General features: G+C 39.9%; 1 protein-coding gene across 1 annotated transcript; it reads left to right on the top strand.

Moving 5' to 3' along the window:
- Nucleotides 1-9,459: 9,459 nt before the first annotated feature.
- Nucleotides 9,460-13,358, top strand: tmx1 (thioredoxin-related transmembrane protein 1). The gene is made up of 8 exons (XM_015031694.1): nucleotides 9,460-9,694; nucleotides 9,968-10,083; nucleotides 10,256-10,301; nucleotides 10,790-10,918; nucleotides 11,134-11,179; nucleotides 11,623-11,724; nucleotides 11,813-11,879; nucleotides 12,295-13,358. The coding sequence occupies exons 1-8, from the start codon at nucleotides 9,486-9,488 to the stop codon at nucleotides 12,504-12,506; spliced, it is 927 nt and encodes a 308-aa protein (XP_014887180.1). The 5' UTR covers nucleotides 9,460-9,485; the 3' UTR covers nucleotides 12,507-13,358.
- The last annotated feature ends 705 nt before the right edge of the window (nucleotides 13,359-14,063 follow it).

The raw sequence follows: 14,063 nt of genomic DNA, 5'->3' as shown, positions 1-14,063 counted from the left end.
TTTAGAGTTCTTTTCCCTATTATCGCTCCCTCTTTGGCTACAAGAGAAGCAGAGGGTTGGATTTTTTTTTTTTTTTTTTTTTTTTTTTTTTTAAAGCAAGTGTCGCATAAGAAAAGGTCACAGGAGACAAGAGGAAGTCAGTTGTAGGCATTACCATCCATCACTTTTCAACATCCTTTATAAAGTTATAAAAACAGGAACACAGTTAAGCATCTTATCCGCGCCGCGTCCCGAAAGTGGATTTCTGTTTGACTTGAGCTTTGCGCTGTAAAGCCCCGGCAGTCTGTGCTCTTCTTTACCCAGATGTCTGTGGAGCTGTGCTGGGATTCTGGAGCTCAGCACTGAGCTGCAAGATTCACTAACACCTGTACAGGAGATTTTTTATTCTTTTTTTTTTTTTTAGATTTGAGAACAGGCCTCCAGCTGAAGCACTGAGCAGTGAACGTTGAACTTTGACAAATTCTTTCCTCCCCCCAGAAGTGATGGAATGAAGGATGAACTCTTGCAGCATGAACCTTTTTAGTGAAGTAAACCTCCAGGAACCCAACTTTGTACTCTGACAAATAAGAGCTCTTTTCTCTATGAAGAAATACACGGTTATTTTACTATTTCTCTGTTGCTTTGACAGGGAAATGCAGCTCATTTCATTTTCAACTTTCTTTTTTTTTATATTTAACTCTTTCCATTCTCATCTCGCTTCATCACTCCGTCTGGGCTTTCTCCCATTGACTTGGATTTTTTTCCGGTAGACTTTCCTATCGGCCAACAGAAGGAGAAGTCGTGAACGACGACGCTGATTTTCTGTGCTGCTTTTAGCGATGACAGCGGAGGAAGTGAACGAAGCACGGCATACGCAGTTCCCGGTAAGCTTTGCACGTTTAGCATGTTATCACAGCTAAACATTAGCAAAATTTAAAACCTCAACAGACTCCGTGCCTCTAAGACCCTCTGTACGAAACGAAACGAAGAACGAGGGACTGTTTTTTTTTCTTCTTTTTTAACAGGCAAAAAGGAAGTGCAGAAAAAAAATGGTAGAAGTGGGAAAAAATATCGTTAACAATAATTTGTTTACCAGTTTACTGACAGAAAATGTTACGTTTTCAATCTATTTGTTGTTTGGTTTTGATTGTCTCGCTTCTGCAAATTGTTAAACTACAAGGCCCTGGTGACACATGGCACCACATAATTAACATAAAGTCAGCAATCCATGATGGCTTTAACGTATTTTATGTTTGGTAGTTATTTGGTAATTTAGAAAAGAGTTTCTGATACATGTTTTTTTAGTTGTTTCTTGGACTTGGACCTTATAAAATGGATAAATGGGAGCCAGATTGGCCAGACACTGAGCGTGGTGCTGTCATGTCCACGAAGCGGTGCTGTGAGTGTGTTGTCTCCTACCCTCTCTCCTGCAGGGCGTGTCGGACAGGAGCGGCCAGCTGGAGCTCATCTATCCATCAGGAGGAGCGTTTTAATAGAAGCCGGATCCTGATAGCGCTGCCAGATGGTTCTACGCTTCCAATGATTCCTCGTTCCTGGTCTGTAAGAGGGTCTGGTTTGGCTTCTCGTCCGGCTCCACCTCACAGCCGTTTCCAGTCTCCTGCCTGGCTCCGTTTCCTGTCCGTCCGCCTTCGTCGCTGGATCACCCCCGATCAACGCGCTCGCCTGCCTGTGCACCCATCGCCCCCAGTGGATGCTCCGTCCTCCTGTCTGCCCCTCCCCGCTGCTGGACACAAATAAATTCGAACTTACCTTTTGCTGGTGTGGCGGTTGTAGTTGTTTCTGCACTAGAGTCTAGTAAACAATCATGTCAGGTGCTTTGTTAGCTGTAGAGGCATCCAGTTAGAATCACTGGCCTTGTGTGAGCTAATCCATCTAGAGGTTTGATTTATGGGGTCTGCACAGGCCTCATCAACGGGGAGTGGATGCCGGGAAGCAGGGAGAGAGTTACTGGACTGGGATGCTTTTAGGATCTGCTACTCTTTTGTAATTTATTCACAAACTGGATCACTTTCTGGAATTTCCCAGGCAGTTTTTCACATTTCCAGCTACAAAAATTGATTACAGGATATATTATATTAATACGGCTGTTTTTAAATGTTTCTTACAAGCTGTTAAAACACAAGACAGCAGATATGTCAGATTTCATAAAAACATCAGTAGTTTATCTTTTCCTCTTTTAACTTCTATTCGTTCTTACTTTCTTACCTGCTGTATTTTTGTGTTCCTGAGGCAATGTTGCGTGAACTTTATGTCACAAGGGCTGCCTTTGTAAGTACTGAATTGTCAAAGTGCCATCAGACATTTTAAAACAATATCACTAAACAGGACTTGGACTGATTTTGTGGCGTCATAAAAAATAAAAAATAAAAAAAAAACTAAAAAAAAAGGTTTAAAACTTTTGTTTTCATCGGCGCTGCTTGATTGGTAGAATGAAGGATGAAACTTCAATTTGTGCTCAATTTCAGTCAAAACTTTAAATTTCCTATTTCCTGGTTGGAAACATTTACTGATAAAAAATGGCAGAAAGTTCCCCGGAAGTTCGTATTTCAAACGTTTTTCACCGACAAAAATGTGAAAATTCAATAGTTTGTTTCACCGTCTTATGATTTGTATCTCATCAAATTGCTCACACACCAAACGATTTCCTTCTGGTACATGGTTTGAAAGTGCAAAATACAGAAAAATACATTGTTACCAACCCTTGTTCAAGGTTAAACTCATCCATGTAAGTTCATACTAGAAAATCTTCAAATTTTCCAGCATGTAGTTCACCAAGAGAAGCTGCTTCTTTACGGAAAACAGAGGCATTGTGGGGCATTGTGGGATGGGATCTCAATGATATGGAAAGAAATCTAAATATTTTGCGTGTGCGAGTTCTCACAACGTGGGAGCGTTTGCATCGAACAACAAAAAATACAAAAAGCAAAAACAAAAAAAAGATGAAATAAAGACTTAGACGCCAACTCGGCGGGAGAAAAAGAAGAAGCTGGGCCTGAACTGTGGAGATTACAAAGAAAACAGTGTCGTCTTGCAGGAGGAGGCGTCCAAAAATAGCTGATAGCAAACATTTGGTGTGAACCAACATCGTTGTTTACTTTCATCCAAACATGTACTTACTGCATGTGTGTTTTCTCGAATGTCAAGAGGATAATGGGAGAAACACAACCAGGAAGTGAAGAACACTGTTTTAGAAAAAAATTCAGTTTAAATTAAAACATAAAACGTCCTGTTCCGATGAGATGTGACGATGATTCCAACGGGCAGCCAGATCCTGTCCCAAAAAGTGACCGTTTCTTTCTTTGAGTTTGATTATTTTGTGTAAGAAGAAAATAAAAAGCAGAGGTTTATGTTTTCAAAATGGCTGCGAAGAACTCAGCCATAGAAATGAAAAGGTTCTTGATACTCAAAAGAAACCTGAGCCAGACGTCTTCATCTTATCTTACAAGGTGTCAGTTTCCATGCTCTCAGCTCGCTTGTGGAGAAATCTTTGCTCCCTCTGTGGCTAATAAGGAGAAGCTTTTAAAGAAACACAAAGCACATCCTGAATAGCAGATCATCAATTATGTGTCCGTAGTATAACATTAGTTCAATAAAAATACCTCTTTCTTGGTTCTTTATCCTATTTTTCTGAGAGGCTGAATTCTGGGATTCTATTGGCTCACAAATAAACACTGTATGTTTTATGATATTAGACTGTTTTATTAACTCACCTGCTCAGGAACTACAGCTGGAAACTAGCTTAAGCTAAACCTGGTGCAAAGCCTCTTTTACGGCGCCCCCTACAGGACGTGGAGGATTTTTTTTCTCTTTTGCCTTACCTCGCAATAGGCTTTGCGTTCATGAATCAGTTCATGCGGCAAAATTGGACACTGAAAGTCTTTCTTATGGCCCCTAGGGGCCTCCGTAGCAAATAAACAGACATAAACATGCAGTGAATAAACCGTTTTTTTGCGCCAAAGAGTTAAGAATACATTTATACATATATATACTTTATTATATATGCTCCACACATTTATAAACGAATAAAACTAAATAAAAAACCCCACTAAAATAACTGATCTAAACTAAAACACTTAAAATGTGCATAATTATATGTAATTTCTCTTTAGAATATAAATATTTTTATTTTCCCAGAATTTTCACATTTACTGAGACGTACCTGCATATTAAACCAAGATTTGGGCTTAATCTTACTGAACCAATTGCACGCCAGAAAGGAGACCGAGAGGGGAATAGGAGTTTTGAAAGCACTTTGGAAAACCTCATCAATTATCAAGCATTCTGGCGCATGCTGATTGACTGCTGCACCGCCTGGGGTAGAAATTTAGCTTTCCAGAGCAAGGATTACCATGTTGACACAAACGGTTTGATATTTCTCTCCACGCGGGCTGAAAATGATTTGGGAATGCTGATCTTTCAAGTTTCAAAATTAGGATTCCTTATCTAGGCCCTGGTGGCTCATGCATACCGTCACCATTTATCATCCAGAGGTAAAAAAGATCTTAAACGTGGCAAATGGGCTGAATTTTAATAGCGTCCCTCGGGCGATGGCGAAATAAATAACAGGCAAATCTCAACGACAGAGGTTTGCTGGAGAGCTAATGACAAGAAAGCAATTCACTAGTTTGATGAGTTAGTTCATCTAAAGCCTAATGAGCTCAAATCTGCTGGTGCTGCTTAGCGGTTTGAAGGTGGTGTAATTTCAACCTTTGCGTATAAAATATTATTTAAACTTTTTGAAGTCAAAGTCTGAACCTCGCTTGACCCAGATTCCACCTTAATCCAAAAATGAGTAGCAGTGATTGTGCGAGAGGCGACTGAACGCCCCGACCCGTTCGCCATAACAAGCTTAGTATTGTATTTCATTATCCACAATAAAATGTGGTCATAACGTTTCCTGAAGCCGTGTTCAGTCGGCAGTGATTCTGTCGCATTGTTAAAATGAATAAGATGTACAAAACAACATGGAGCCAACGACAAACCCTCTCAGGTAATTAGGAAAGCTCCAGTGGTTCCAGATGTTGATTAGGACGTCGGAACAGATGCTATTAAGTTGTAATTTGCAGGTTGGGCTCATCTCCTCCGAGGCGTGTTTGGCATTCTTTATGCGTCTTTCTGAGTACCTAATGTGTGCGGTACTCTTGTTCTGCTGACAAGACACTTCTTTTCAGGAAAACAACCAAAAAACAAACAAACAAAAAACCTTCAATTGGAGGACAGGATGTGGTGGAAGTTAATTTATTCCCTTCGTAAACCGTACAGACATGTCTCTACAAATGCTTGCTGCTGCTTTCATTGCGTTTTTATCCACTATGCAATAAACACTAAGCTCTAAGAACACAGTATGAGTCAACACCTCTCAATGAAAACACAGTAGACTCTAAAACTAATAAAACACAGAGGGGAAATTTTTAAACTGACCAGAAGATAAATTTTTTTGCGATGACGGTTTTGTTGCTATGGCAAAAATGCAGCGGTGTATTGGTATCTACTATGTAGCTAAAGGGGCAGCATTACGTAAAAATTGACTTTTTTGAGCTTTTACATCATGTTATAATGTTATTCCCTCATCTAAAACATACCTGCAGTGTTGCTTTGATTCTTTCATGCATGTTTGATGAAATCCTTTTATCTCCCATGGCAACCTCTCAGCTGTGCAAAACGCCTGGGTGGATCTAGCTCCACCTTCAAGGAGGTGAAGCTGAAGGTAACATAATTACTGCCCCCCTGAAATCATATCTGTCCAACATTACACAATCATGTCACATATAGATGTTTAAATAAGGGCAAGGTTTAATGTGAAAAGGTTAACAGATTTCTTCTGGGGATTTTTTTTTTGTCCCTCTTAAATTTTTTTTGTTTAATGAATGTTAATATCAGACAAAAATGCCCTGGATTAGCAAGAAATTCAGTTTTTAACCAATGTTTTGAATTATTAACAAAATTAGCAGCTAATTTTGCTAAATCAAATATTTTCAAGAGAAACGCCATATATTTAAATGTTTGACATGTACCGTCTAAGCCATGTGGCCCTGTCTAAAATCATTTCAGATTTTAGGCCGAGGCTTTTACTGTGCATTGGACAAACGGCTATAACTGTGGTGGTTTCATTGCTAATATGGTGTTTGCTCCACATTGCAGCTGGATTTTTAGTCAGAATACTAAGAGTGAATATGAGTTCTGGAGGCGCCGAGCGGTGAAACACCCAGAGAGATTAGTTGTAGAATATTATGTGGTGCGCTCTCCAATTGAAAGGCTCCACTGTGCTGCCTCACACCCACACACTGCCACTTCTCACTCATCATACTTGAAACCTTGAAATTACTGAATACCATCAGCTTTCACATGAGAGCTGAGTAACTGCGCAGCTCCGCACAAAATGGACACACAGTTCACACGGACACGTCTTATGTAACACTGTTTATACGTCAAACGTTACTGAAATTATTAAAATACAGGTTGAATATTGAAACTAGAGCCTGGTGGCTGATTGTATGCAGCAGGTAATTGTCCTTCTGCGTGTATAAATCGCTAAAACATACATGACTCATAATTAGAGTCATGAATATATGACCTATTTTAAACAAAACTATTCCATCAGCTGCCCAGGAGTTCACTTAATCCAGAAGTAAAGAGATTAGCCCATTTTTTCAACAAATAATGTCCCCCCCTGCTGGCCATTAGATAGAAGGAGGTGGCGTTTACTTCACATATCGGTGGATACATCCATGTTGTGCCACCGCTCTGTGGTCAGTAGCATGTAAACTGTCAGGTATACTGCAGAATAAATCATAGATGCCATCCATGAATCAGATAATTATTGATACAAATCGAGAGTCTGTTGTCTGAATGCAGAAGCTCTGTCTTACTGTTACCTACATTCAAGAAAAAAAATCAACAATATCCAAAGATTTACTCCATATAATAATCAACCAGTAAGCAACCCAACAGGCCGAAACATCACCAGTTGAGACTGGAAATTTTATCAAGATCAATTTCTTAATTTATGGAACAACTTGTGCTGGATTGATGTTCTCCTGTCAAGCAACCTGAAGGTGATTGGTATCAGAGTCACTGACTAATATAACGTCCTGTTTTCCCAAAACTGGCTTATAGCCCATGTGCATTACTTTGTCGAGCTAATGAGTCTTTTTTTGTTGTTGTTTTCAAAAACAACCTGAAGACTGTGTCAGCTAGTGCAGCTCCCTGTTTATCTGTCATGTAACCTACTCTCCTCTAATATGCCAAGACATAATTAACTGCAATCATACTTAATTATAACACAAGCTGATGTGTTGACAACTTGTATCAAAACAGACAAGAAACATGCTAGTGCCAGCCATTCACCAATGGAGATAGACACTAGCCTATCTCCGTCAGTGGAGATAGGCTAGTGTCTGTCTCTGTTGACGGTCAGCTATTGCCACCAATGGTCTCCATTGGTTAAAGTGTCCATCCATCCATTAATAGATGGATGGATGGACACTTGTTGGGTCTATAGAGCAACAAAATTAGCAAAAAGCGAGGCTGAGCCCCTCTGAAGAAAATCTGAAGTCAAGAGGAATTTAATTGTTGAGCTATTATTGATGTTAGTGTCATTTACTGCTCTCTGTTAGCTAGCCTTAGAGTGCATGCGCTAACGTGTACGCAGCCTGTTGCAATTTTACTTTTTACATTTTTGTCGATTGATTTTTTTTTACAACATTAATTCTTTTTGCACTTTCTTAGGAGCTAAGATCTTATCTTCAACAATGTTGACTAAGCAAGCAATTTCCCCTTGGGGATTGATAAAGTATATTCTATTCTACTCTATTAAGGTTGTTAGTTTTTAATATATATCACATTCTTTCAGTAAAATACCACACCTCGTACCTGCAAATGCCTATATTAAAAGACTTGGAATTACACTATTAAAAGTACATGCATTTTTCTGAATTTTCAGTATTGTGACCTACAAGCTTTCAAAGTCTAGCAATCAAAAACATTGTCAAAAATGAAAATTTGAAAAGTCCACAGTGCGCTGCAATCCTGAAACTGCGTGGCTGATATTTGATTTAATCAGAAAGGAAATAAGAACAATGTGTGATAAAAGTATAGCTAAAATTTGCTTTTCATGTATAAACTTGTGGTCACAACAGCGACATACCAAAAAACAAGAAGGGTTTTTATACCACAGATAGAAATATCCATGATCTTTCCTCTGAGCCGCACTCGAGAAATCACCATGGAAACAATCAGTCTCTGATAAGGAGTTTAATCAATAGCAAATTAAATGTAAAATTAGAAGAATCTGGCAGATCTAAGTGACTGTTTCCAATTACATGAGCGAATCTAACATGAAAAAAAAAAACACTATTAGTGTAAGAGGGACAACAGAACAATCGGAAGCATATTTAGTTCACAGTGAACAGAAGGAAACCAGAGCAGAAGAGTTTGATGGAACAACACCAAACGAGATCACCCCTCTGTGGTCTGCTTCCTATTTTTCCTCATTGGTGCGTTACGTTAAAGCAGAGACGTCAATGAGTGTTGGACAGGACAAGATCCTTTTTTTTGTTGTTGCTGTAAGTGGAGCAGAGCTGATGGTTGGAGAACGGGGGCCGTAGGTAGGTTCACAAAAGGATGTCATCTGGGAGGTATTTTTAGAGTGTGAGGCGCACTGCTAGTCGTCCGCCGGTGCAATCTGCCTGCAGGTTCCCAGCAATAATAACTGCTCTCATTCAGCACATTCACTCAGATTCATGCACCGCATGTGCAGAGGAGCAGGACTCACAAAAAAGAGAGATATGAATATCTATATATGATGAGAACATATCTGCGTAATGTGATATTCAGGTTTTTGGATGGAAACACACTTTGATTGGCTTGAATATTCCATTAGTATTATCTCATGGGCTGGCAAAATTGGATAAGATTTAACAGGGTGGCACTATTTGGCAACATTTATTGTATGAAACAGCACTTACCTTTTTGTAGAGGAAGTGCTTTAGAGAGGATAAAAATCAAACAAAAACCAAGTATTGAGTACCCTAAATTTAGAATACTTTTTAGAAGTTTGACATTTCTGTTTAAAATATCTTTTCTATTATTTATTTTCTGTAGTATTCTACCTTTTTGAGACACTGAATTTTGGGTTTTTATTATATGTAAACCATAATCATTTAAATTAAAAGAATTAAAGTTTTGAAATGTTTTACTCTAAGTGTAGTGAATGTGGTAATTTGTTAGCTGACACATAACTGCTACAATTATGTACTTATAAAGCACTATTAATTTTGATTGTTAGAATTGCTCCTTCATTTATTGGTATTAATTTGGTGGATTTATGTTTTTGTTGTCCACTTTGAATAATAGTGGCAGGCAAAAGAAGATGTTTGTTTAAACATTTTAAGAACAAGGTAATCACAACAAATATGTTTCGCTATCAGCTGACTCTGACGTCACTACCGCTACCGCGAAGGCGCACACCGGAAGTGACTTGTGGAATGGACACGGGTCGTCGGCTAGCTAGCAGCATGAGTGGAATCATGTTGTTTTTATTGGGGGGAGCGGGTCTCCGGTCCTGGACATGTCCTTTTCTCCTTCTCCTGACATTTTGGTCGTCGCTGCCAGCCTCGGCCAAGCCCGACAGCCTCAAGGAAGTGACGGACGGGGACTGGGAGAAGATAATGACCGGAGAATGGATGATTGAGTTGTCAGTGTCCCGCTAACAGGCTAACCAGCTAATTTTGCAGTTTCTGTTTGGAACAAAAACCCGAGTTCCCGCGTCAGCTAAACCAGCTTAAAATTAGTTTATGTCTTTCTTAATTTAGTCACACAACGCTACGAAAAAGTCACGCTTTCTAAGCAAATATTATATACTGCTAACCAGCTTTTTGGGGGGGGACGCTAAATTGGGGGGCTAATGATGTCGAGCAGCACGACGTGCACAATAAATTGAAAGCCTCTTAAACCTTTTCTCCCGCAGCTACGCACCCTGGTGTCCTGCATGCCAGCAGCTGCAGTCGGTGTGGAAAGAGTTCGCGGACTGGGGGGAAGACATGGGCATCAACGTCGCCAAGGTGGATGTGACGGAGCAGCCTGGTAAGCAACCCCAAGCTGGACAACACTATTTAGCTCAGTCATACTGCGACTATCTGGTTTAATCTATCATCTGTAATGTGTTTTACTGGGATAGATCTAACACAAGCTAATGCATTAATGTGAGGTTGCAAAAAAAAAAAGGTCTTCCTGCTGACTCTCTTTCCTCTGTAAGGTCTGAGTGGGCGATTCATCATAACTTCACTTCCTACAATATACCAGTACGTATCTGCATGGTTTGTGGTTTCCATTGCTTCCGCTTTTGTGTTTGTCTTTTTTTCTTTTCTTCAGCAGTACCTAAAGATAATTGCTGCAAACATAGTTTCAATGTTGCATACACTCTGAGGTATATGTTAGAATCTCTTTATTATTATTTAAAAGAAAGAAACAAACTGTTGTGAGTTATTTTTAACAGGTGATTGTCTGTTCATTTGTGGTCTCCATTTGGTGATGTTGCTTTTAGAAGTTAAATAAAAATAAGAGAGTTTTTAGAACATCCTGCTGTTGCAGAAACAGCTTTAAAGTGTAAAAATGTATTTTCTATTTGACTTTTGTGCCACAGAAACCGCTATTATAAACATTAGAAATAACACTAGTAAAATAAATAGAAATTAAAATGTTTTTGTTTTTTTATCAGGAGTTTGATAAAAAAAAAACCTGAGCTCCAGTTAATTTTGCCACAGATTGAGATTTTTTAATTTTTTTTCAGCTGCAAGGACGGCATTTTCCGCAAGTACCACGGCGCTCGTACCAAAGAAGACTTCCTCAGCTTTGTCGACGAACAGAAATGGAAAAACACGGAGCCCGTTTCTTCGTGGTTCGGGCCGTCCTCGTTCTTGTAAGTGGCTACAAAAAAAAAATATCTCCCATGAAAAACACGTTTGGGTCCTCCTGTGTTTTTGAAATCTCAGAAAACGTCAGCGGACGTTAACTCTATTCTCGGTGTCTTCTGGTGGGCTTGAAAAAGCAACACACAAACATGCAGATATTTTTTGTGACTGACTGACAGATCTGTGTCGAGTTACATGCTGCGTTCGCCTCCTCTTTTGACAGGATGAACTCGATGTCGGCTTTGTTCAAGCTCTCCATGTTCATCCGAGTAAGTAAATGACACACTTGTTGATTTTTGCAGACTGTATTTTGAGAGGATTGTGGCTCCTGGTGATTGGTGTGGAATAAATAGCGAATATGACAGCAAAAGATGGAATCATTTCCACCTTTTGTACTTAAAATAGTGTTTTCTTTTTCTTGCTCTAGGTGGGGCTCATTCCCCTTGATTGCACATTGTTCAGCTTGTAAACCGGAGAGAGTTAAAACCCGTCCTAACTATTTATAGTGTTAAGAGCCCACTGATATGAAATCAAACTTCCTGTTCAGTGTTGATAAAACATCCACAGTTTAAAAATGACATTGCTTTTCAAGCAAAATGTCTGCTGCTGAATACTAAAAATGAATGTGCTGCTCACATACTTTGTGTATCTTGAATATTCAGATCATGTCAAGGCCAAAAATAGGTGAGAATCGTGTTTTTTTGTTTCCCAGCGTTGCCATAACTACATGACGGAGCAGCTGGGGATTCCTGTTTGGGGTTCATATGTCATCTTTGGCCTGGTCACCTTGTTTGCTGGCCTGACGTTGGGTCTGGTGAGTACGGCTGTGTCACTCCAGGAGAAGCTACGGATCAAACATGCCGTGAATAATTTACATAATCTTAATACTTTTGTCGTTTCAGTTGCTAGTGTTCATCGCAGATTACGTCTTTCCTTCACGACGATTTTCCTCACCCGATTATTACCAGAGTGAGTTTTGCATTAATATTTATATCATGCTGTGACTCGGAGAAGTATTAATACTTCCTGAATAGCTTCAGATTTTGGTTTCAACCACAAACTCTAATGTATATTTATTTTTAAGGATTTCAAGTGATAAATGATCAAATAATACGTAATTATGAAGAAGAAGGAAAAGGACCTGCTGAGCTTGGCGCTAGTGCAGTCCACCAGCACCCAACTGTGTTTTTCAGTCAAGTTTATTGATTTATATCACATTTCAGCAACCAAGGAGTTCAATGTATTTGGCATCATAAAAACACAAACATAAAAACCACATACTTTCTCACATACATGTGAGAAAAGGTTAAAACCTTTTGTCACATGCAGCGTTAGCTTGTAGCTAGCTCTTAGCCTCCCTGACGTTGCGTGTGCGTTTCTGCAGAGAAACAGTCAATGGAGCAGTCCCGACTAATCCAGAATCAGGACGAGGACCAGGAGGCTGACGGCGAGGAGGACGACGATGAGGAGGAGGAAGACGACCAGGACGGGGCCTGGAGAAGGCAGAGGGAGTCTCCCGAGGGCCAGGGCTACCCCGACGAAGCCCTGAGGAAGAGAGTGGTGGCCAGCCGCGAGGAAGACGAGGAGGAAAGCTAGAGAGCCGGCGCCGGGATTCCCGTTCTTCGTTCGATAAGAGCACAGTGGAGTCAGCCGGAGATGGAGCAGCTGTGGTCCTGAGCGGCAGTATTAAGAAGAAGGGGTCCAAAAGCTTCCCACCCCCAACCCAAGACGCACCCCACTGTACTCCCCTCCCTCCTCTGTTAAAAGCAGGAGACTTCTACCTCGGCTCTCTCCACCTGAGCAGCGGGCTCCAACTGGAACAACAACAAAAACGTTCCTCACACGTGTTTTTACGTGCGGCGTAGGTATGGAGTGCAGTACAGACGAATTTTGATTCGCTGTTTATGCTATGCATTGTTTTTCAAAAATAGTTTTGTTTTGTTTTTGCTTTGAATTCTAACAAGCTTTGGTCTGTAAATTTTACTCTACAAATGGGTCATTTTTTTCTGCACACACACCATTCAGCATTCTGCTGGTAGGCTAGTTTTAATCCTTAAAACGTCAAATCTATTTAGCTCCATCATAGCGACAAATGCTGATGTTTAAAATGGGAACAGCTTCACAGGTTAAGTTCAGTTCAAATTAAACCTCTGGATGATTAATGTGGATCTGGACTTTGGTGTGTGGCGATTTGACTTGATATGAATGCAGCAACGACCAAAGACGTTCAAAACTACAGTTTGAAGTCTGAGCAACTCTCCGAACATCTGTGGCCGCAACTCCCTTCCCAGTTTACGACGTAATGCTTTACTGATTAAAGTTTCGCTTACCGTGTTCCGGTAAAGACAAAAATCGAGTAAAATAAAAAACTAAATCAAAAACCATGAAAGCAGCACTTGTGCAACTTAAAGTGAACCACGTGCAATAAAATGTATTAAGCCTTGGATTAAAAAAACACACACACACACACACACACACAGGAGGTTATGAGGCAGGAACTCCTTTAATGTACAATGCTGAGTCATCACACAAGTTTGAGCTGCAGTGTATATATTTTACTGAAATCTTCACCATAAGCACATTCAGACTTTTTTGGGGGGGAACAGGGAGATAAAAATATGTTATTCACTCCAAACGTAGTACATGGTGTGTGTGTTCGTACTGCTTGGACATGGATTATGTTGCAGTCATTTTCTGTTCCAGTGTATTCAGGTTTTTTTTGTTGTTGTTGTTTTTTGTTTTTTTGCTGTTTTTATGAATGTTTACTTTAGGAACCTCCTAAATGTGCTGCTGACCTGCGGCTGAGGCAGCAGCAGACTGTATGCATGCTGAAAGGCAATAAAAAGGACAAAGTGAGGGGGATGCCACGGGGGTTAGGATGGCTGTACACAGCGGAGAGACTTTGTCTACTTTAGTTGGGGTTTTTTAAAACCTTTCTCCAAAATTTCAAGCATCTGATTCAAAGCTACAAAAATCACTTCTTGCTAGAAAAAGTTGACCATTGTTTCACCTGCATTTTCATGTACTTCTCATTGTTTTTCTAGGGCTTGTGATGAACTTCACGGACTATTGACACACTTAAATATTTTTTTTATAATCTCCTTAAAAACGGATGCGTTTATTTGGAAATCCCTTTTTTTTTTTTTTTTTTTT

The sequence above is a fragment of the Poecilia latipinna genome, unplaced genomic scaffold (assembly GCF_001443285.1).
Source record: "Poecilia latipinna isolate Pla-1442-1.1 unplaced genomic scaffold, P_latipinna-1.0 Scaffold215, whole genome shotgun sequence".
In the NCBI taxonomy this organism is placed as follows: Eukaryota; Metazoa; Chordata; class Actinopteri; order Cyprinodontiformes; family Poeciliidae; genus Poecilia; species Poecilia latipinna.
Note: the sequence above shows the minus strand (reverse complement) of the source record. Positions and strands in the feature narration are given on the sequence as shown.